Consider the following 25,573-nt stretch of genomic DNA (forward strand, 5'->3'; position numbering starts at 1 on the left):
TGTGGCAAAGAGGCACACTTTGCCTGTGGGTAGGGTTAATAGGCCAGCAAAGCCAGCCTACTGCCTGTCGGAGTAGATTACACATCAAACTGTGGCTCATGGGTTCTATTTACTTCTTTTAAACCATCATTTATAGCATGCATTTTCTTTGCAGTACAACTCAAGAGTGTGATGGTGCTGTTGGCTGTGGTATTTTTTTACATGGGTTTGGTTGTTGCAAGCTAGAGAAAGTTTGAAAAAGTTTTGGTAGGGTCAGGAGAAAAGAGACAATCACAGGAAAGCAAACAAGATCAACTGTAGTAGACCTGTGACTACTACCCAAACTGTGATATGCACACACACTTTAATTTGGTGATCTAATCTGGGAGTGAAGCGTCAAAGACTCAAGACCATAAATGAATATAGCCTACTCCTTCCTAAATCAGAACCTGAGACTTTTAGAAATCTCTTCTCCCCTGGAAATCTGTTGCTGCTCAGATTTGTGATGGCTAAGACAGGCCAGCAAAATGTGGAATTCACCAAGCTAAATGTAAATCTAACCACTTACCCTTTTCAGTTTACCAAGGTTAGCTTCAGGTAGAGGTGTGCCTGGGCAACTCAATTTTCCTTTTGTAAAGTTCTGGTCCTGGTAGATGAAAAAAGCTATAAAGAATTTTTTTTTTTTTGAGGCAGGCATGTATTAGATTAGTCAGAGGATTGGGTTTGATGGTTGTGTGTGTGCTTCCAGTGTAACATCTGAAGCAAGAACTCATACATCTTTGACAAAATCAGAGGATGCTCACCACATTTCACCCCCAGATAATGAAACATGTAAACATCAGTGGGTGCATCTCTCCCTGTGAATTTGCCCCATTTGCGGGGGGGGGGGGGAATGAAACAAAATCCCTGCATGTCAAAAATACTACCACATCACAGGGAGAGAGAGGTTTACTGTAGCATTTTCCCCAATTTGCCAGTGTACTTCATCATGGAGCTTTTTATGTGTGGGAGCAAAATATCAACTCCTCTGCTTTCTGCATCTTTAAGTTGTACAGTCTAGGATTCTGCTATCACAGTCTACCACCTCATTCTGAATAATGTATAGATTTGGATCTAAATGTTGATTGGGTAAAGTGTCTCCATAAAAGCCATTTGTGTGTTGTCATAGCACATAAATGGTCTGGTGTTATAACTGGCACCTCATTGTGGTTAAACTTTAGTTCTCGAGAGCGGTTAAATATTTGGAGTGATATAACTAGGCCTATTAATTTAATGATGCCCCTGTGGTATGCCCTGTACAATCATCATTTATAGCAATCAGGAAATGGGTCACTGTGCAATTAGTGACATATATACAGAGACGAGCAATTCTATAAATGAAGCAGAAGTAGTAATTTCCTATCCCGAATGGCTAGGCCTTTTGTCTGACAATTTTCTGTGCAACTGCTTTGCAGCTTATTGATATAGGAATCACTCATTGTTAATGAGAGGAAAACATGTAATTTATATTGAATCCCTGAAGTATATAATCATTAATATCTCCCATTTCTATATTATAGCTTTAATAGCAGAGCTAAGGCTGTTGCCCGATTATAATTTTATGGATCACTCATGTTTCGGAAGCTTGGTCTAAAATAAATACAAGGTGTATTTTGAGCAGACGTGGGCATGACAGGCTAGATATAGACACAAGTGGGAGTCCACAGGATCTGGATGGATGTCTGAGGGTGGCACACTCAGGAAGGAGCTGCAGGACCCTGGACAGCTCCAAACAGATAATTTGCTTGGTCTAGAGCTCAACTGAGGCCTTTTATTTCTATCAGTCCAAGCTATCCCACAGAAACTTCATCCTTTTCCTGGAGAGTCTTGAAGGTGTAATCCTCTGGCACATCTCAGCCAGTCCTGACCCGGCTGGGTTCCTTCTCCTCTGTGTCAGAGTCGTGACAGCTGCTCAGGGTCAAGAGCATATATATTCAATGGACGCAAACTTGTGCATCTGCACAAGCAATCAACCCAGTCAGTTTCCCCCCAATATTTGTGTTTGAGGGAAGAAAGAGGGTTTTGGAGGTCATACAAAAACAGCCACAAACATTGTATTACATATACAGGCCATTTTATGGGCAACTGGGCATTTGGGATGTGTTCATTAGCTGAAGGGTGTGTGAATCCTGAAAGGTGCCCTGTAGCGTGGGATGGAGTTGCTGTTGTCTGGTTTCATTTTATTTTTTTGCTGGTCATTTTGGCTTTTCCCTGGCAGGAGCAAGGAGCAGTTCTCCTGGCAAGCAACATTCTGTACTGTACTTTTGTCTGCTGATCATTGTCAAAGGCTTCACTGCTGCAAGTGTAGCACAATATAGATGCCTAAGATTATGGTGCTGCTCCCCTAAAAGCTTCAGTTTTCTTTCCCTCAGTCCATGTGATCTCTCAGGTTATCCCTTTGATTATTCCTTCTATGCACCAAGTCTTTCCGCTGCACAGATTCTTAAAAGTCATGTCCACACTGCTTATTACTGGAGATAAGCCCTTATTATGGTTTAGTTGATCTTTTTTTTTTAAAAAAAATATTTATTAAGATTTTCAAATTCAAATGCATTAATAATAAACAACATTATTTATATCATAGCATAATTTCATCACTTCTTTGGACTCCCTCACGTCTCCCGCTCTCACTTGCATCGTTAAAAAAGGTTTTTCTAAGCAAATTACCATCTTGTTTACAATCTTATATCCACTCATTTAAATAGAATCTAGCAGTTCTCCAAAAAAATTATATTTTCCTTAATCTCACTTATCGTCAAATTCGAATCTAATTCAATGGTAGGCAATTATTTGTGATCTAGCATCCTTCTTAACATTCAACCAAATTACAATATTTTTGTAGATAGATCTTAAATTTCTTCCAGTCTAAATTTCAACCCTCTCTTCTCCCAGGTCTCGGATTCTGCCAGTCATCTCGGCCAGTTTCATATAGTCCATCAGCTGCATCTGCCACTCTTCCAGCGTGGGTAGATCTTGAGTTTTCCAGCTCTTAGCGATGAGTATCCTTGCTGCCGTTGTTGCATACATAAAGAATGTTCGGTCCTTCTTTAACACCTTCTGGCCGACAATGCCCAGAAGGAAGGCCTCTGGTTTCTTAGTAAAGGTATACTTGAATACCTTTTTCAACTCATTATATATCATTTCCCAGAAGGCCTTCACTTTAGGGCAAGTCCACCAGAGGTGAAAGAATGTTCCTTCATTTTCTTTACATTTCCAACACTTATTATCAGACAAATGGTATATTTTGGCAAGTTTAACTGGGGTCATGTACCATCTATATATCATTTTCATTACATTTTCCTTCAGAGCATTACATGCAGTGAGGTTCAGCCCAGTGGTCCACAACCTTTCCCAGTCCTCAAACATAATGTTATGCCCAATGTCCTGAGCCCACTTTATCATAGCCGATTTAACCATTTCGTCTTGTGTATTCCATTTTAACAGCAGGTTATACATTCTTGATAATACCTTAGTCTTTGGTTCTAACAATTCTGTTTCCAACTTCGATTTCTCCACCTGGAACCCTAACTTTTTATCATTTTTAAAGACTTCTTTAATCTGAGCGTAGTGTAACCAGTCTCGCACTTTATCCTTCATTTTCTCCAAACTCTGCAATTTCCAATTGTCTCCATCTTTTTCTAATATTTCCCAATATTTTGGCCATTTGGCCTCCATATTGGGTCTTTTTCGGGCCTTAGCTTCCAGAGGTGAAAGCCACCTCGGAGTTTTATTTTCCAATAAGTCTTTGTATTTTATCCAGACATTAAATACTGCTTTCCTGACAATATGGTTCTTAAAGGCCTTGTTGCTCTTAACCTTATCATACCATAGGTATGCATGCCAACCAAAAGCATTATTAAAACCTTCCAAGTCCAATACATCAGTGTCTTCGAGAAGTAGCCAGTCTTTTAGCCAGCAGAAAGCTGCGGCTTCATAGTACAACTTTAGGTCTGGCAGGGCAAAGCCCCCTCTTTCTTTCGCATCAGTTAATATCTTATACTTAATTCTGGGCTTTTTGCCCTGCCAGACAAATTTAGAGATGTCTCTCTGCCACTTCCGGAAGCACTCCGTTTTGTCCACAATCTGTAGTGTTTGAAACAAAAACAACATTTTTGGCAATACATTCATCTTAATAGCAGCAATTCGGCCTAGCAAAGAAAGCTTCAATTTTGTCCAACTGTCCAAATCTCTCTTAATTTCAGACCAACATTTTTCATAGTTATCCTTAAATAAACTCAGATTTTTTGCTGTAATGTTTACCCCTAGGTACTTTACTTTTTTGACCACAATTAGTTCTGTTTCTCTCTGAAACCGTTCTGACTCTGTATCTGTCATATTTTCCCCCAACACCTTGGTTTTCTGTTTATTTAATTTAAATCCCGCTACCCGACCAAAGTCTTGTATCAATTGCAATACTCTTTTTGTACTAGATTCTGGCTCCTGCAGAGTCAAAACTAGATCATCTGCAAAAGCTTTAAGTTTATATTGTTTCGCTCCGACCTGAATCCCTTCCACCAACCGGTCCCCTCTGATCATATTCAAGAGCACCTCCAGAACCGATATAAATAGCAGAGGGGAAATCGGGCAGCCTTGTTGTGTTCCTTTTTCAATTTTAAACTCTTCTGTAACCACATTGTTAACTATCAATTTAGCCTTTTGTTCTGAATATATTGCATCAATCCCATTCTCAAAACCCCGTCCCACTCCCATTTCTTTTAAGTTTCCCTTCATAAATTTCCAAGAGATATTATCAAAGGCCTTCTCCACATCTATAAAAATTAACACTGCTTTTGTATTTATGTTTGTTTGCAAAAGTTCCAAAATGTCGATAATGTTCCTTGTGTTAGCAAACATATGTCTGCCTGGGAGAAAGCCTGCCTGGTCTTTGTGAATTACTTCATTTAAAACTCTTTTAAGTCTGCTTGCCAATACATCCGCAAATATTTTGTAATCCACATTTAAAAGGGAGATGGGACGATAGTTCTTGAGTTGTGTCTTCTCAATTTCCGATTTTGGTATCAATGTGATGAAAGCTTCCTTCCACGATTCCGGCGCCCTCTTCCCCTCCATGATTTCGTTGCTGACCTCCGTCATTGGTTGAATCAAATAGTCTTTTAATGTCTTATAATACTTGGCGGTCAAGCCGTCTGGCCCTGGAGATTTGCCCAATTGCAAGTTCTGAATGGCTTGTTCAATCTCTTGTCGTGTTATTTTGTTATTCAGGATTGATATGTTTTCTTGTGACAATTTTGTAAGTCCATTTTTTTCTAAAAATTGTTTAATCTCAACCTCATCTTGCGGCCCTTGGGTATATAATTTTTTTAAATATCTCTGGAAACACTTTCTGATCTCCGCGGGGTTCTGAATATTTCTTCCTTCAATCTCTAAATTTGTAACTGTGTTTAATTTTTGTCTCCTCTTCAACTGCCAAGCTAGCAGTTTCCCACATTTGTTTGCCGATTTGAAAGTTTTTTGTTTCGTTAATTTAATCTTCCACTCTATTTCCTGATTTATCAGTTTAGAATATTGTGCTTAGTGAAGTTTGATTTCTCTCAGAATCGGTTGTGACTTCGGATTTGATCTTAATTTCTTCTCTAATTCTTTAATTTTCTCCAAAATCTTATCTTTCCTCTCATTTTGTATTCTTTTCTTTACTGCATTCTGTTGTATCAAGAACCCCCTCATCACTGCTTTACTTGCGTCCCAGATAATTCTTTTTTCCACCGTAGTGTTCATATTTATCTCAAAATATTCCTTCATAGCTTTTTGGGCCTTCTTAATAATCTCCTGATCTCTAAACAAATTGTCATTCATCTTCCATCTGAAGGAACCGGTTGGTAGTAGTGTCATGTCCATCTTCAGTGCGTTATGGTCGGAGCAGGTCTTTGGGCAGATTTCCACCTTTCTAACCTTGGGTGCCAGACTTCTAGATATCCATATTTGGTCGATTCTTGTCCAAGTCAGCTGGGCTTCAGAGAAGAATGTTCCTTCTCTTCCCAGGGGGTTCTTGGTTCTCCAAATGTCAATCCAATCCATATTGTCGGTCATTTCAAAGAAAGTCTTTGGTAGTCTGCCGTCTTTTGTAACATTTTGACTTTGTGACTTATCCATGTTAGTTGATACGACCCCATTCATGTCTCCCATCATGATGATGTTGTTGTAGTCCAGATAATCCAGCATGATCTCATGCAACTTCTTGTAGAATTCCAATTTCCCGTCGTTTGGTGCATAAATTCCTAATATCAAAATCTTCTCTCCTTGGTGTTGAATCTCAATTGCTAGGATTCTTCCATGTTCATCCTTAAATAAAAATTTAGGTGACAGGCTCTCTTTTGCATATATCACCACCCCTCTCTTCTTTACTCTGCCCGAAGATATAAATTCTTGGTACAAAAACTATACATTATGTCATTTAAGAGAGAACTCCCCCAAAATTCTATTTAAGATAACCAAATTCTATTTATAGTTGGTTATCATTTGGTATTCCTATCACATGCCTTCCAAGCAATCGCTGTTCCTAGGTCTTACGTAATTGTGCTCTAGAAACACTGTGTGCCAATCAAAAGGTTAATAATTCTGCAAGGAGAGAGCAAGGACCAATCAAGGAAAGGCTCCAGACGTAGACTATTTTAAGTAATCGTGCTGCAACAGAGATGTAATGAGATGGTGATTATAGAGCTGATCATTCATAATGGTCTGAAGCTGAAGATTTGGCTGGTTGTTTCAGATCAATATGTGAACTCCAGCCTTCCTCATCACTGCAGCTTCTAGCTGTGTGTGAGAACCTCTCCTCTCCAACCATTCTCTTTGCCAGTTTTCCTCCCCCTATCAGAGTCTGACTTCTGGCATTTTCTCCTTTCTGTCATTCATCTGCGCCACTTTTTCTTCCAACCCTCCTTTTCTAGGTTCCATTGCATTCTTCAGACCTCCCTTTTCATGGACTTCTTCCTTCTCTTTTCCTAGTGTAACAAAAGTTTCTTGGCCTATGTTTTACTTGATAAGAAGTCAATGAGATATAACTTTGTATTCCAAAGAGTTAATTATTAAAAATGCTTTTAAGACTTACTCATTGGAGTTAAACACAAATCAAAAGCTCCCAGTCTATGCGGATGAATAGTTCAGGCGCTTTTGGTTTGTGTTTTTGGTTTTGTGAGTTTGATGGTTGAACAAGAGTGGATAATTTATTATGTAATTTATTATTTCTTAATCACAACATGATCAGCGGATATGGCTGCAACTTAGATTGTGATGAAGCCTATTTGCAGCAAAAGACACCTATGTGAATGAGTTAAAGGACAGTATGAAATAAGGACAGGTTATTATTTTGAAGGGATCACGCTCTAGCTGAATTTATTTCATCTTCAATGACAGCCAGTATTTCAGCGTGGAATTTCTATATGCAGTCAAAAGTGTCTGGCCTGGTGTTAATTGTTCTGTCTGAATTAATATGGCCATGTTATTTATTGGAACAGAGCAATCAGACCCAGCTGCTGACTGTAGCATGGGGGGCCCATTTCAATTAACAGGCCTATCCTCCCAAAGGAGCAATTGCATGAAATGAGCAGCAGGCATACAATGAAAACAGAGGGGGTGGGTGCCTGCCTTTTGGAGAACAAAGATAGTGTTTTGTGCAGGATAGAAGATAATCAAAAACATCCTTTCCTGCACAAGCTTACCTTTTGTCAAACTGGGGATAAATTTCAATTTGAAAACCAAGTATATTTACTAGCTTCATGGCAAATCTGAAATGCTGATGGGACAAAAGTCATCTTCTTTGTCTGAGGTCTGAAATAACTGGCTGGATAACTAACTAAATTGTGAGCATGCTCAAAAGTTATGCTCAAAAATGAATTCATTTTTTTTTTGCATAACTTTCACTGCCTTATGCCCTGTGTTTTCTTCTTTAAGGCTCTACCCCTGCCCTTTACTCTGCTGTTTTGTAAATCTGTGTATATTACATATGCCAGGTTTTGCTGGTGTGGTCACATTGCCATATGCCACTGTACTAGTGCTATACTGGGAGGTATGGCTGGCTGACTTATTTAGCACCTGAGGTTGTGCCATTGGACTGATTTAACAGGGCTTGTGTAAGATGAAGTTCAATTTTAGAACACCCCATTTGTCTTGGGGAAATGCCTACAGTCCATTAGAAGTGCTCTTGATTCAAAGAAGTAGGCATTATTCACTCCACTATGCCTTTTGTTGTTACTTTGACTCATTGATGATATAAAATTCCCCAGGGAGCTATTAATCCTTCTGCTACTGAAATGTTAGTAAATTTTGGTACATAGGGCATCACCTTCCTGCCTTTTATAGCACTGATAGTTTGTTGTGTCTCATCTCATAGCAGCATATTGTTTTTCTCATTAGGAGCTTCGATGGGGCCAATTTCATTGGCTTTTTCATTTGTGCTTCTTTAAAATCATGTTCTCTGGTGAATTATGAGCCAGTAAAACACCGGCTCTTTGATCAGAGCACATGTGTCTGGGTGGTGGTTCAAGAATACTGCAATATTATATATTCCAAGCAATACAAGCACACTAGGTGTCAAGATGTAATTCAAGTTGTGCCTAATCAAAAGGACTGTACAACTTCATCTCTTGTCAGTTTTGTTTTTATTGGGTTAAATAAACGGGGTTTAAAATACTCAACACAGTACAGTCAAACAGGAATAACTAAGCAAAATGGTAGACAGAATGCATTATGAACTTTTTAGTGGTTTCAAATATGATGGCCCTGTCTTTCTTAATAGATAGCATTATTTGTTAAGTACTCAAAGAGCTTCACATACACGATCCCTACAACTATGATGTAATTAAGGCTGGTACAATTATCACTACATTAGGGGTTATTTTGTGTTTGCAGGTGTGTGAGAGAGATAGACAGAGAGAATGGCTTGCCTACCAGTGTGGTGTAGTGGTTAAGAGCGGTAGTCTCGTAATCCTGGGTAACCGGGTTCGCGTCTCCGCTCCTCCACATGCAGCTGCTGGGTGACCTTGGGCCAGCCACACTTCCTTGAAGTCTCTCAGCCCCACTCACCTCACAGAGTGTTTGTTGTGGGGGAGGAAGGGAAAGGAGAATGTTAGCCGCTTTGAGACTTCTTAAAGGGAGTGAAAGGCGGGATATCAAATCCAAACTCTTCTTCTTCTCTTCTAAAGCTATTTAAACTACAAACTTATACTTGCTTTATTGGGGGTATGTCTTATTGAATTAAATGGGACTTACTTCTGAGTACCTATAATGGTTATATGGGGTTGCTCGTGCATAAGTTGCTGCCACTCCTGGCTAGGTTGCCTGGTTAAACATTTTCCTGGCTGGATAGCCCTTCACTTCGTGGCTGTTTCAGTCGCTAGCAGAATCTGTCAGTGGGCATTTCTTGAACTTCTTCCAGCAAAGAAGATCTTTGACGCCAAGTCTACGCCTACTTTCCCTGCGCGGAAGTCTTCTGCGCAGGGTGGGTGTGGGTAGCGGAGGACCCGTGCTCTCCCCGCTGGTCTCCGGCGAGGAGTCCTGGAGCCCCCTCGCCGATTCCCCCATCTGTCCCCCTTTATCCCTGGTGTTACGCTGATTTCCTTCCCCAGCCGATGAGCTCCCTCTCTCCCTGCTGGGCCCTTCTCCAGCATCGCTTGGGAGCCTTGCCTCCACCTCTGGCTCCGATGTCAGTTCCCTGACAGTACCCATTTATTTCATACAGTGGAAACTGTTCTACATTCTGAGAACCAACAAGAATTTAAAACTGCAGAAATAAAATAGACTGATTTGGAAGGGCTTGGGAGCAAATAACAGTCTTCAACCAAAAAAACAACAACACCCATGTTGGGCTTGCAGAGAACTGGTGCCACAGTGCTTTCCCAGAGGAACATATGGCACCATCAACAAATCTTCATCCACAGAACTCAGCGACCAGGAGGGATGCAGGGGGAGAGATGACTTCTCAGATATTATCCATATCCATTTGATTGCATTGTTGGTGAGTTTGTTGTTGAGATTTGCCATTGTTGCCACTTGCCCAGGTGAAGAGAAACCTTTGTTCTCTTTGGACACTAATATATTGTGTTTCACATGCCTGATGTTTGGTAGTAGTACACTTCCAGTAAAGGTTTGAGGGACACTGTTCTCCTGTGGCTACTGTGAGCTTGGTGAGGCAGCAACAGCAACATTAGTCTGAGGGAGAGGACTGTATTTCCTTAGTGTTCCCTCAGTGCTTCCAGCAGTCTCCTGCAGCAAGCGGTTCAGAAGCCAGAAGCTGCTGATTCCGTATTCTCAACGAGACTTGCAAGCCTTTTGAAAGAGTATAAATGGAGCTGTAATGGAAATTTTAGCATTAAGAAGTTTAAAATGTTATGATAGTTTAGACAATGTCATGGAATTGAGACAACTTCTTGGGGGTGAAGAGGAAACAGGGATGATCCAGCTCACCCTATGTGCATAGCTAATACACAATTTAAAAATAATCTCTTCCATAAGTTTAAAAAGACATGAGCAGATTCGATCCATTATAAAACGAGGCAATTGTATATTGAGTTGAATGCTGATAGAATCTAAAATGCAAGTGATTCAGTCAAGCAAATAATCAGGATCAGAAGTAGCATTATATTTAACAGATAAACACACTACTTCTGGGAACAGATTGTATGGTATTCCCCTAATTATATCCCTTTTTAAATTTCAGATATCCAAATGGCTTGCAAATACTGTTGATGTTTTGCTTTGAGACTCAGAAAACTTTGTAGTTCCTCTTAATTCCCCACCCCATCGCTTGTCATATGTACGGTAACTTACGAAATGGACATACTTTGACACTTTCGCGTACATTAAATATTCCAGTGATTATCGTTTGCAGTTAGCTGAGGCATGAAAGCTTTTCTTTAGCGGATGTTTTCTTTATATTTTAAAGTTTGTCATGTTGTAAAATATCATCAACACAGTAATAGCCCTACACTCAGAGCCATCCCATGATATCTCTATCCCTGATACAGATAAAATGTGTGACTTCCTACTCTTCTGTGAAAGAAATCGGGAATGGGAATCAACTTAGATTTCCTGCCCTTGGTCCCTCTTCTGTCTTCTTCCAGTCAGATGGGCTGGAGACAGAACAGGAGTCAATCCATGATGGTTATCTGAGGTACAGCAATCACTGACTGCACCACATTGGGTACCTCTGGTGTCAGAAGTTACGCTGATGGAGCAAAGGAGGCGAGAACAGCAAGCATTATCATTTTCTGCCTTCAACTTGCTAATTGGTGAAAATTAAATCCAACTGATCCTTTCTGAAAATGGTGTGAAATATTTGTCATTTGGAAGCATAGGCTCTTACATACTTTCACAGAAAACACATCAGTAGTTCTGAAACAATTTTAAGCTGAGATTCCAAGTTGAAACTGGGTCTTGGTAGCAATTAAAATCCTCTTTGTCGGAGGCTACCTTGAAAATGTATTAATTGGCACATGGCATTAACTGATACCTTGACATTAGAATAAAGTGAATAATTAGGAGACAACTGAATTGCTTATGACCTTATTGTGAAATTACCCAATTGTTTTCTCTCCTCATTGGAGAACTCTTAGTTCACTGTGCATTGAACTATATCACTATTAAAATTTAATCTTTCCCTTTTCTATCAGAAGTGACCTGCAACAATTAAGCTACTGTGTGCATCTCTGAGGAGGGGACTGATTTAAATATTGTAAATTTGACCACCTCTGTTTACTTTCTCTGCTGCTACCAGACTGGAAAGGAAGGTGGCAAAAAACCAGCAAGAATTTGCTATAATACCATTATTTGGGATGTACCGCTTTTCGAAAATGACTTAACCTCTGCCTCTGTTGCTAGGACAACTAATGGATATAATTGGAAAAATCTATGTTAAAGAGACACAGGGTGTGAATGAGTAGAGGAGCTGAAGAATTTTTGAAGTGTTATGGTATAATGATGAAATTAATGGACTGAAATGCTATATGAGCAAATTGTATTCCCTCAACACTACATATTTTAACTCCCAAACTTGCATTTTCCCCTCAAATTGTTGATCCTGTATCTCAAGCTTATAAATACTCCATGAAAAGTTCCTATAAAAACACAGGTTCATTTAACACACCAATGCAATGCTTAATAACCTGCAATATAATCTGAAAATTGCAACACATTCTCCTGGGATTAAAAATAATGTCTCTAATGGCATTTTCACATGGATTCATATTGACCCACAAAAGAGTTAAGAATTAGATCATACCATATAACTCTATCAAATTTTTAGACAGGGTCCACGACAAGCATGCCTTCTTTGACTCTCTGTTCATTATGTTTCAAGATATTTAACTGACCTGAAATCAATGAAGCTGTGTTGGATTTCTTGAAAAGATATAACGGTAAAAAGAGAAAGAAGATCTCAAAAAAATGTTTTTGGTCTGTTCAGAGATCTAAGGATCCAGTCCCAGTCATGCCAAAATCTGAAATGTTGACTACTCTTAAATAACGCTTAAGGAAAAGTGTTTCTTCCTACCCATTTTCACCCCAACATGAAACTAGCTGTGTTTGTCACTTGATAGCAGTACCAGGACATGTTTGTGTGCTTCATTTGGGGATCCTAGGATTACTGACCAAGCACTTGTTTATTTGTGGAACAATATTTGTACCTGAGTCCAGTGTGACGTGTGAACAGATCTATTAATGATGACTAGGGCTATCTTTTTGATGGAAGCCTTATTTTGCAATGCTCATTTATGAGTGCTGGTGCTGGCTAGTAGCTTTGAAGTTTTGCTGCAGACTTTTCCCTCACTATATATTGCTGCTTCCTTCAGGATCCAGATAAGGAAAATATCAGTGTCTCTTCTTTCTGTTACCTAGCCTGAGAAATACTTGTATCCGAATGGTTAATAAATCACTTCTTGTACCTGAGCATTAGCGTGGAAAGATAAGTGGTACAAATATTCTTATGTTTTCTGGGCTAGCAAAGACACGCTCCCTAGAAATACAGCTGATAGCAGTGGATCATATGAGATAGCAGGCTAGCACAAAAATAGTCCTTTATAATAAGAATAATAAAAAGCATGTAATGGCTTAGAAAATGAGACAAAAGTGCTAATTTGTTTGCAGAGCAAGCTGAAGCAAAATCCACAAGAGAGAGAGAGGGGGGAAACAATGTGAAAAATTAGAATGTAGGAAAAGTAATATTACAAAGTGTGTCAAAGCACCCACAGATACGGTCAGTACAAATGAATAAAAGAGGAAATGAATGGTTTTCTATGTTTGCCATTGGTAGGCAATATGTTTGGTGTGTTGGGTTGTTGCTAGTATGGTTTCTTGCTTTAAATCATGTAAGAATCATATCATAAAGCCATTAAAAATATATATGGTAGCATTGCTCTTGGAGCACAGTGTACAGTGCTGGTTGCTGCCCCTCAAAAAGGGTATTAGAGAGCTGAAAATAGTTAAGAAAATGGTTAAGAAATGCTTAAGAAAATGATCATGGGGCTGGAACAACTCCCTTATAGGGAAAGGCTACATTTTAGTTTAGGGGCAAATGAACGAGAGGGAGAAGATGATGATGATGATGATGATGATGATGATACTGGCTGGGTTTCCCCAGCCATTCTGGGCGGCTTCCAACAAAATATTAAAATACAATAATTCATCAAATATTAAAAGCTTCCCTAAACAGTGATGTATAAAATAAAGCACAATGTAGAGACAGTAGTTGGGGAGAGATTTTTTTCTCCCTCTCTCATAATGCTAACACTTGGGGTCATCCACTGAGGCTGAATGGTGTTGGATTCAGGGCAGACAGAAGTTCTTTTTCACCCAGTGGACAGTGATGGCTGCTAATGTGGACAGATTTAGAGGGGAGTCAGACAGCTTCATGGCAGATCAGGCTGCCAATGGTTGCTAGTCATGATTGCTATGTAATGCTTCTATTATCAGAGGCAATGTGCTTCCGAATACCAATTGCTGCTGATCATGAGCTAGAAAGGAATACTGCACACGTGGTCAGTTTGAAGCATTTGACTAGATGCGTCTTTGATGCAGCTGGGCTCTTCTTAACAGTTGTACGCTTTGCTATTGGAGTAAATGGACAGTAGCCACGTCCCAGCCACTGTGGTAAATGAGATCAGCAGTAGCAGGCCCATGGCCTGTCAAAAGGCTAAAAACAGAATAGCTTTTTTATGAGGAAGTGGGTTAGGTAGGATATACAGTGGTATCTCGGGTTACATACGCTTCAGGTTACAGACTCCGCTAACCCAGAAATAGTACCTTTGGTTAAGAACTTTGCTTCAGCATGAGAACAGAAATTGTGCTTCAGTGGCGCGGCGACAGTGGGAGGCCCCATTAGCTAAAGTGGTGCTTCAGGTTAAGAACAGTTTCAGGTTAAGCATGGACCTCCGGAACGAATTAAGTACTTAACCCGAGGTACCACTATAACAGAGGAAAGAGGACAAATGTAGGAGGCAAGCAGATGAATGGGTAACAATGGTTCTTAACTGGCCCCACACCCGTGGACTACTGTAAGTAATGATGGACCACTTAATAAATTAATTTTCTTCACTGCCAGCACCATTATCAAAACCAGGGCTATGTTATCATGGTCCCTAGGCTACTAAGGCAGGTTCCTTTAACTGATTCATTTTTAGGGAATAGATAGTAGATTGCAGAAGCACTGTGTTATTCTGTTGAATAACCCCAGCCCCGGTCAAAACCAACTTGATCTTCATTGTCAGAAGAAATAAATCGGGTGCAAATCCCAACTGTTCTGTGGACCACAGTTTGAGGAACATTGTACTCAAGAATCTGTGGAAGTGAAATATACCACTTAAAATGGTAAGTGCCTAAAGACAGGGACCTGTCTTTAGTTTATGTTGCTCAGTACAACACCATATATACACTGAAGGTGCAATATAAATAATACTAAATGCTTCTGCAACAACTTGAATGAATGCTCATCTTAATTTCTTCTTGCTGGTATCCTTGACATTTTCAGTTTTCAAAAAAAAGATGCACCAAATTTAATTTATATTAATCTGTCCTATGAAGATTTCATGGGAAAGTTTAAACAAGCTTGAGTCAGTGGTGCATTCTGCTATCTGCATCATGGCAGCTGCTGATGCTGTTTCATGGAGCTAACGCACACATGTTGCTCCAGGACTTTTCTTACTGGGTTAAATGACAGCCATCCCATATTGCCACAACTTACAAGCCACCCCCTACACAAAGGGTAGGTAAAATACCACAAAGAACCCAATACTGCCTGCAAAACACCCAAAGAAACTCAGAATAGTCTGGAAAATGAACATGCTATAAGAAGCAGCTGCTTACGAGAAGACCAGGTTTTGGCTTAATTCCAGTTCTCAGTATTTGTTGCTTAAGGGTTTCAAGGTTAAATGGGACCAGACAATCAGAAAAACGGTTCCTGAATTTTAATTGGATGGCTACTTCACTCCATAGTTGGCCTGCCATCCAAAAGGAAAAAAAGAAATGGATAAAATGAACCTAGTAACAGATGTACACATGAGATCTATAAGATCTCTGTATAACTGAAAGATATATGTATTACCATATGTCTTACTGTATATATATGTACTATTGAATACAAAATGAATGTATTACTGAGAAATAAATATCTAGTATGACTACCACTTTCCTTTATTTTGCCTCCCACTAGGTTTTAGTAAAGACTTTGAATAATATTTTAATAATAAGATTTATAGACCCATTGCAAATGGGACAGAACAAACTGTTATGAAGTGTTGGACAAATTTAAACTTTACAAGAAGTCTTGCAGGGTTACTTTCTTTTAACAATATGAAGCAGCAATGTTTTCACATGAAATCTTACCAATGGGAAAACAGTTTTGTGTAGATGTCCAAATTCATTGCTAGGTATTAAGCATTTCCTCTTCTCTTTAAATACAGCTACACCTGTATTGAAAATTTAAGAGGATGGCTGAAGTTGATGATTTAAGCTGTTATTGTTCTTCATTTTATTAAAGGAGGTTTTATTATTATAGTATACTTCTGATAGTGCAGGCTGCCCTGAGGGCAATGTGGCAGAGTTCTTTTTAACAACAAATACAAATATGCATAAAGGCATGTGTTGATGCAGATATTTCTTTTAAAATTCACATATGATTAATAAACTGCCATATTGGGTCTCCTTTGTTAGGCAAAAATAAGAATAAAATTCCAAATGTATCTAACACTAAAAACTGATTTGCTGGATATTTCTGTAAAAACATGGTCTGGCATATTTTCAGATAACTAAAGAAGTAATTTAAGAGATGCTCTGTTTTGCAAAATGTTGCATATTAGGCAGAAAAATAAGAGTATAGAAATGGATGGAATAGCCTAGCCTTCAGGAATCAGCTGTGGTGGCTGCATGAGGCATCTCTCATAGCTTTTCTAGCAAGTGCAAGAATTAATTAATGCCATCTACCCTTCTGCTTCTGACCTCAGGTTGTCATATTCCGTTTTCCCACTCATTGATCTGTAATATAACCTTCCATTTCCTGCAAGAGCTGTTAAGTAAAAGAAAATGCATAATGGTTGTGCTCCTGAACCACCATAACACCTGCACAGTGCTGGGGGTGGCGGCACATGGGAAGACTAGAAAGAGCATCAGCAACTTGCACAGTTGAAATGATGCACTGTCATATTTTCGGTTACAATTTCAAATTGAGAAAAATGTGGAATATTTAATAACCAGCTGTTTGAATAGTATTTTTCCCATTGTTCAAAACCAACACCAAAAACAGTGTCCCTCTCTACCTTCTTCTTCTCCTTCTTCTTCCTCCTCCTCCTCCTCCTCCTCCTCCTCTTCTTCTTCTTCTTCTTCTTCTTCTTCTTCTTCTTCATAAAATGCTCTCTCTATTAGCACCTAAGTGCATTGTCATCCCAAGGGCAAGCATGAAAAGTATTCATTAAACTGAAACTAATTAATCTCCTCTGTCTCCTTAAAAAAAAAATGATGCCAAAAGCAATATATTTTTGTATGGTTAAGCTAAAACAGCAGCTGCTGATGGTTCCCTACAAAACAAAATGAGCCAAATTATCAATTTCCGTAACTCTCCTTATCTAGGACCAGAGGAAGCTGCTGCTCATTATGACCTGAATGTTTTGTTTATACGAATATTTTGTTACAACAGCCCTTGGTTGCTGTATGATCTGTGTCTTTTTGAAGGTTCAAGAACCTGAAGCTGGCCATGCAACCTAGTGCAGCACCTTCATGAGAGTAATAATGGACGTGCAATTTCACAAACTTGAATGAAGCATAGGTGACTCTCTAGAAAGCCTGGAAGGCACAAGCAGACTCGGCCCCGGAAGACCCAACAAGACCCAAACATATGGCTCCTAACCGCTACATGGTAGTTTTCTGGAAGAGGGAGCTACCGGCCTCATTATGTACCTCCACTGTGCATGGCCAAAGGGTGATACTACAATTCAGCAGGGATCTGGGGTCAGTTGCATTCTACCTGGTCTGATAAAGCTACTGATTCTGCCCTGACATTTTAGTCTCAGCAACTTGTGGTTAAGGTGTGTACAGAAGTATTTTGAAGAGCTGCTCCAGGTATCCTGTTTGTTGAGTATTCTTCCTGATTCGCTTGGTTTAAATAGAATTTTAAGGTGGGCAAATGGTCCATTGCTTAGTTGCAGTTGTGTAGTGAGGTATACACATATTTCTAAGGCAATCTACATATGCAGTGGGTTTATATCCCAGCGAACCTCAGGCAACATACATGTAGTTCCCAGGCACTCACCCATTGAAGCACTGACCAGACCTACAGTACAGACCTGCTTAGCTTCAGTAAGGTGGCAACCTCCTGTCAAATGGCAAAATCTTTTCCAGGCTTTACCATTTCAGACTGCATTTTTAGGGTTGGACATATGAATGTGCTTCCAACAGAGATATGGGTAGGAGAAGCAATCCTTTCTGCAGATAGAAAATTAGCATGCTAAGATTCCTTTGTCTTGCCATGGTAAAAATATATATAGATTACCTGTTGTTGTTTTCTTTTAATGCATGCTAAGAGTCTTTCTTTAATGTAATGTAAGCTTATGTTCAAATTATTTAACACAAACTTACCCATTCGCAGAGAAGAATGTTATCATTCTAAGTTGCTTAGTCAATCTGATTTTTAGTCTTATTTCTAACCTTTAGGTACGACAGTGTCACTGCCCCAGCAATTTTTTACCTGGTTTCCTAACCCATTAACCCTTTTCCCCTTTCAGATTTTCTCTCACCATCATGGTTTTTCTGAACTGTGGAGGCGGGGGCTACTGGTTCTTTGAGCATGCTGCGTGGAATGGTAGGGGACAACTTCCCATTGCATTTGCTGCATCCCTAAGCACTTTATACAAATCAGCAAACTCATTATTGATCTCCAAAAGAAACAGGAATTAATATGGCCTACCATATCCTCTGTAGGTAAAGAGTATTTAACAATGAACTCTGCTTAAACTTCATAAAAGCCTCTTCAGCAAATCAGCAGGAAAAAATATTGATCTTAAAATAAGCATGTGAATGCTAATTGTATTTTGCCTTTCCACTGGAGGACCATTACTTTATTTAGCTGGAGTTCATCCTTTAATTTTATTGTCTCAGTGCATTGTCTATGAGGCCATTTTCTTTAGGTTTAAGCAAGGTCTGTAACAGCTCCGTTTTGCTGACCCTTCCTTTTTTGCAAGGAGTATATTGACTTCTGAGAGCTAGAGAAGCTTTTAAGATCATGTTACAGTAGCCCCAATCTGAGTTACATATTGTGTAACAATGGTTTCCTGTTATTGGGCTCTCGGTTAAATGGATTAGCATGATGCCAAGTACAATAATTGCCTCGCTCTGTATTTTAGCTCAGAAATCAATTGGCGGTACTTCTGAACTGCCATCTTCATAACACAGGCTTTAATTACATGCACAGTTTAATCTGGGAAAACCACACGTCTTTCCCAGTCCTGCTTCAGTCACGAGAGTATTGGTTTGGTGGATCTCCTTTTACAACTTGTCAACGCTCAACAAATGTTTCTTGAAATATTCCTCTGTCCCTGCCAATTGGCACTGGCCCACTGACTCTGTGAAACAAAGTTAGATATATCTTCATCACTTTTGTGTTGTGAAGTTACTGAACAGGGAAAAGAGCATACTAGAAATGAAGGGTCATTCATTTCATATTATGTTGTCCTCACTTACTAATGTGTATGTGGACTGTTATACAGTGGTACCTCGGGTTACATACGCTTCAGGTTACATATGCTTCAGGTTACAGACTCCGCTAACCCAGAAATATTACTTTGGGTTAAGAACTTTGCTTCAGGATGAGAATAGAAATTGTGCAGCAGCGGCGCAGGGGCAGCAGGAGGCCCCATTCGCTAAAGTGGGGCTTCAGGTTAAGAACAGTTTCATTTTAAGAACGGACCTCCAGAACGAATTAAGTTCTGAACCCGAGGTACCACTGTATACACTTGCATGGCCATTCACATGTTACATAAAGTCTGACCAGCTGGAGCTTCCAAGCCAGGCACAATCTACCAGTCATTCATAGTGGCTTGCCAAGTCCTTGACAACTCTTCTGCTTTTGAGGTCCAGGCAGCAAAATTAGAGTTATAAGGCTCTGGATTGCTTGCCATACATTGCTAGTGGGCTGTGTTTGACGTGGTGTGCCATAACCTGGGCAGGGTCTGTGTTTTAAGACATGGGACCCATCTGCACTATACATTTAAAGCAGGATTATATCACTTTGAACAATCACAAGATTCCCCCAAAGACTCTTGGGTTGTTAAGCCTACTGACAGTTGTTAGGAGAACTGCACTTCCCTAAATCCGGTGCTGTTGTGAGGCATTGACCTTCACAGAAATGTTTCTTTCCACATTATTTTGAAAAATGATTAGGCAAATTAAAGATATGAGGAGATAAGGAGGAAATTACTATGTGCGGGTACAGAACCTGAAGACATACACTTAAAAATAAGCAACCTGTTTTATTAGCTCTGCCTGGTAAATAGTACCTCCTATAGCGGCAATATATCTCTCAATATCACATTCCGGGAACAATAAGAGGGTGGGAATCACATTTGACCTCTGATTGTGAGGTTCTTACTCATATCTACTAGTGGAATGGTCTCCCTTACCAGGTTGTGGACTCTCCTTCCTTGGAGGTTTTTAAGTAGAGGTTGGATGACTATCTGTCATGGATGCTTTAGTTGATATTTCTGCATTGCAGGGGGGTGGACAAGATGGCCCTTGGGTTCCTCCCAACTCTACAATTCTATTAGAAACAAAATGTTGAGTCAAAAGTACTAAATACGTAAAATAACGGAGTAGATGAACTCTGGTCAGTGAAAGCTCAAAACTTTTTGCTACCTGAATTGGAGACCTTTAAAACAACAACCAATTTCTGTACCATTTAATCTTATGTCTCTATCTGTGCACCCCCTCTAGGTGCCTCTTGAAACAGGTCTTCATCATGGCAGATGGCAGGGCTAGCCATGACTGGGGTGTGACCCAGCAAGAAAATTATGCTGCTTTTATCTGGGCATTGATCTTGGTTTTCAGTGCTTTGCCATATCTGAATCTGGGTTATACAAGCCAACTCAGCAACACTCTGCTGTGAAAAATCCCCTTGCCCTTTGAAGTAAGAAAATTCAAATTCGGAACTCAGAACAAATGAAAGAAGTAAAGAAAACTTACACAAATATGCTTACTCTGCATAAAAGGTGTGGCATATTTGCCTTATTCAGAAACCAAAAATAATTTGTGTAAGAGTCAGAATATTTTTGCAAGGGTCATTGTGGTAGCAGGAGGCAATCATAATGACTGGAGCATGTGTAAACTTACAAATGCTGTAGCATTTGCAAACAATTCTAGTATGCTTCCAAATGTATTCATAGGGCCATGAGGAGTAGCAAGATGCTGTGTCAGACATCAGATCCATTTTGTTGTTCTTATCTACCACATGAATCGGTAAACTGTATTGTTAAACAATCAGCATTTTAAAATCATTGTTATGTTTTCATCCATAGGACTGACAGTTGCCGATCTGGTCATGCCCTGGTAAGCTATCAAAAACTGCTGAGCAATATCATTTCTTTCTGCTCTGAAAAATTCTTTGAACTTGTTCACACATGCATGGATATCACTTGGTTATTTTAACCTTAATGCCTTGTAGTTAAATATATGAATGGATTTAAATGACTAGCAGGTTATGTGAAAAGGCCAACTTTCTTACCTTTCTGGTCACCTTAAGGGATTTCACTTTGCTATTTGCTTTAGTCTCACACTTAGGACTTTGCCAAACTGAACAGTAAGCCCATAATTTACCCAGTATGATCCAGGGATCGTGCCTAAAGCCAAAACCACGTACAATCAAAGCCCATTGGGTTCAGTGACAGGTGGGATTGCCAGTCATTTTTCCTGGAACCCTGCCCTCTTTCCACTTCTTAAAATAATAATATTGCCACACAAAAATAAAACTGAATGCACACAACTTAAATGTGCATAAATTACGGACTTACTGTATTGGCAAAACTATAATTTGACACTTATAATCTGCATAGGCCTGACAAGTGATGGAACAGAATCCCTTAACTTCCTCATAACAGCCATTTTCTTGATCAATAACCCACTCAGACTAGTAGCCTTTTTCTAACATGAAAGTTCCTTTTCAAACTATTTTTTCCTGTTCAAATCAGCCTTCAAACTTAACTCTGAATAGAATGACGGTATCTTGGTCATGTTTCTTAGGTTAAAGGTCAATGTAACCTTACATAATTTTGCTTTCTATTACAGCCAGTGATATATGATGGGCAAATTCTTAATACTTCTGAATTCTGTGATTAATAATAACATATAATGTTAGTCTTTGTTCCAAGATGGGTGCATATAGAGCTTTCTCGGCAACACAGATGCAATTAAAAACTCCAAGCGATGCATTCTGTTCCAAGTCAGAGTCTCTGTGTCCTAAATCCTAGTAACGACATTCGAGATATTTGAGCTTCCTCTGTGCCATATTTTCCCCATCTGTATCAGTTTGTCAAGGCAAAAGCTATCTAAACAGTCATTCTCTCCAACATCTATATATGACTGTCAAAATACCCTAACTCAGCAAGCATCCTATCAGCAGCATATCCCCTTCCCCATTTTGGTCCAGTCACCAGGGGGGTATTCATTTTTGCTTCAGCAATAAAAAAACACACAACCAAACCCCAACAAATGTAATGGAGTTTATTTAGACCCCCTTGCTTTAAGTAAGCAAGTTTTAAATCTATCGTGTGCATTCCTGTAATGTAAGGTTGATGTTAATGGGCTGTAAAGTGGGTAATAATTTTCTTACTGGCCCCTTCAATCAGATTAGATCATGTTATTGACCATGCTGTTCGTTTTATAACCACAATCATATTGTGGAGGAAGATCTTTGGCAAGTTGCACATTTATAAGTGCCCATTAAGGCAAAGAATGACAGATTTGCACATTTGGCATTTTTTTAAAAAATGTCCTTTCCCTGAAGACTGTTTTCCTCTCCACATCCTGAATTAGCATCTTTACATCCGTCTCAGGTTTTCATGCTGTTCAAGCAATAGCTGATTGTTCAGAACACTTATTTTATAAGGCAAAGTTGTTAGTCACATTTTAAAAATATATATCCTCTTTGAGCCATTTTGCTTATGTTCATCTTCTTGCTCTTTATTTCCCCTTTCAGTTGAACTGTGTCTTTACTTTTGTTTAGATAATGCTGCCGTATTTGTTTAAATGTTCTCTTAAAATAGCCCCCCTGCACCCCAAATTATATACAATCCTATTCCCTCTCTGACTTCCCTTTTTCATTATATTGAAAATAGTTACCAATTACTTCATTAATTATTTCCATTTCATGTTCACTTCAAAGTAATGGTGTATTTAATTTAATAGTGTATTCAATTATGCTTTCAACCATGTTTCAATCTCTATATTGAGGTTTTAGTTTAAACTCAGATAAATTCTCCAATAATTTGTCTAATCAACTTTTAAAGCTATGTAAGCCAGTACTGTAGTTATCTCCACATCTTGTAGTACTGAATTCTACCAGCTGGTTTATTAGGAATTTTGTGCCTATTAAACTGCCAACTATTTAAAAAAGAACTTTTAGTTGATTAATCTGTGTTTTGACTGAATTAATTGATTAGATGTAAATCAATTTATAGATTATTTACAACATTTCCTCTGGGCAGTTTACAAAACTCAGTAATAAAATAAAAAATGCAAGCAAAATAAATTTAAAAGCAATGAAAAACAATAGTACGTAACCAACAATGTAAAAATAAACACAAAGCTAGCATAAATCAATATGGCAAATTTACCATTCATTAGAACTAAATGCAACCTTTGTTCTTTGTATGTGCAAACTTGTATTGGTTTTATAACTAGTTTACAATAAAACCATTACAGTACCACGCACCAAAACCTGCCCTTTAATTCTGGACACATCAGCTGCTCCCATCTATTCACTCCACAGCTCTCAAAAACAGACTTCTTCTCTTTATACATGATTGGTTTAGACCTAGTCTTCTGCCATCATCTCTGATTTGGCCCTTTGCCATTCCTGATATTAAAAGTAAATTTAAAAGAATGACTCTCCAACTGATGAATGTTGGGTTACTGGTTGCTAAAATGGATATACGCAAGGAAGACTAGTTGGAACAGTTCTTTCACTGAATCATTTGCCCTAATACTGACTTTCTCTTGCATAAAGAACAGGAGGCTGCTAGCATGTTACTATAGCTCCCAAGCTCTAGGAGACAATCTAAGGGCATTTCCACAAGGGCCATTTCCTCTACCACAGCCCTCTTAGCCTACAAGGCAAGCTGCTTTTAAATCTGAGTTGTAGTTTGTCTCATTTACTAGGAAAGGTGGTTTCTTTTCTAGAAAATAATTTTATTTACTTCAGGAACACCCATTTGAGAAATGTGAGATGAAAATATATTCCCAAACAACCAAACAAATGCCCATTCATCCTTACCTTCCTTCTCAATGGAGATTTTATTTAGGCAAATGGAGTCCAATAGATTTGAATCAAAAGGAAAATCAATGAATGTATGGTTGGAGTTGGGTTGTTGACAAATCCTTGATGTTATAGGTTTGTTTTCATCATTGGCACATCAGTACCACTGGCTTTCCATGCGATGATGAAAAGAGGAGTGAGCCGTATCCAGCTCTTGCGTAAATTGACCTGGAGGACTGTGATCTTACTCTTGATGGGACTCTGCTTCCTTAACTATGGACCAAGAGATGGTCCATGTAAGTATAATTGCTTTTCGGTCGTTAGTGTTTTTATCATACAATCACGTACAATATCCACACTTATCTTTCCTCCGTGCTTTCCAGGCATGGCTTGCGCTTTAAATCTCTATGGCCAAGTGCCCCCTGCTCCCCCCTTTTTTTGCTGTGGGGCATTGCTGGCCCTGCCCCCAGTGTCTCTGTGCAGTTCTGGCATACTCTGTCCAGTTCTGGTTGCTGCAATTTAAGAAGGATATTGACAAGCTGCAACATGTGCAGATGAGAGCCACCAAGATGATAAGAGTCTGGAAACCAAACCTTATATAGAATGGTTGAGGGAACTGGGTATGTTTAGCCTGTAAAAGAGGAGACAGAGAGGAGATATCCATCTTCAAATATCTGAAGGACTGATACACGAAGGATGGTACATGCTTGATTTCTGCTGCGCCAGAGGGTGGGACCCGAACCAATGGCTTCAAGTTACAAGAAAGAAGATTCCAACTAAACACCAGGAAGAACTTTCTGACAATAGGTGATGTTTTGCAGTGGAACGGACTCCCTCAGGAAGTTTGGAGACTCTGTTTCATTGGAGGTTTTTAAGCAGAGGTTGGACGGTCATGGATGATTTAGTTGAGATTCCTGCATTTCGGGGGGTGTGTGGACTAAATGACCTCTACAATCCTATGATGCCTGCTCCCTCTCCAAACTTATTGTGTTTAGAGAGAAGGTCTCTGGGGCCTCGTGAGCACATATGACTGAGTTCCTCATAGCAAGGAGACTTGTAACATGTTTGCAACCCACTTCAGATCGTCCTGCTCAGAAGGGGAAAGTGAAGAGCCTCCATGTGGCCTTTTGAATTCATGAATAGGACTATTGTTTTCCCCAATGGTGCATTATTATTTCCATCTACAGACAGAAGATCTAGGCTTTAAAAATAACAAATGGTTAAAACCATTTATTGAGTGGGGGACCCTACTATGCTTTCTAAAAAGAAGTCCCTGGTGGTTGGGTTTTTTTTTTTTTTTGCCTTTTGAGCAATAGTTGCTATAGTTTTATTTGCTTGTTTTGCTAAATACACAACAGTCTGCAACAGCAAATTACAACTTTGCATTCACCAGCAGAACATATCTAGTTATTGCCTATTAAAGTCCAAGCAGCTGGTGCTGGGCATGTCAACTGTTAACACTTTTCTGCTTTCAGCAAAAATGGCTTGCTAATTTAGTTTGGCAAAACAGAGAGGTACTTTTAGTGACAATAATCTGATCTGGAGACTTTTAGAAACAACAATTACCAGACCGGAGGTGTCTCATTTCTGCTGCCCCCA

The 25,573-nt window shown here is 39.3% G+C and overlaps 1 protein-coding gene across 3 annotated transcripts in view; it reads left to right on the forward strand.

Annotated features, from left to right (window-relative positions):
• The window catches only part of LOC310845360 (heparan-alpha-glucosaminide N-acetyltransferase-like), a 168,492-nt gene that overhangs the window by 85,517 nt on the left and 57,402 nt on the right, over window positions 1-25,573 (forward strand). For all 3 annotated transcript variants that reach the window (XM_083740437.1, XM_083740435.1, XM_083740436.1), the window contains 3 exons: window positions 18,237-18,313; window positions 21,021-21,051; window positions 24,110-24,270. In XM_083740437.1, coding sequence (XP_083596563.1) covers window positions 18,237-18,313; window positions 21,021-21,051; window positions 24,110-24,270 — 269 coding nt within the window. The remainder of the gene's footprint in view (window positions 1-18,236; window positions 18,314-21,020; window positions 21,052-24,109; window positions 24,271-25,573) is intronic.

The sequence above is a fragment of the Podarcis gaigeae genome (assembly GCF_964106915.1).
Source record: "Podarcis gaigeae genome assembly, chromosome: 5".
In the NCBI taxonomy this organism is placed as follows: Eukaryota; Metazoa; Chordata; class Lepidosauria; order Squamata; family Lacertidae; genus Podarcis; species Podarcis gaigeae.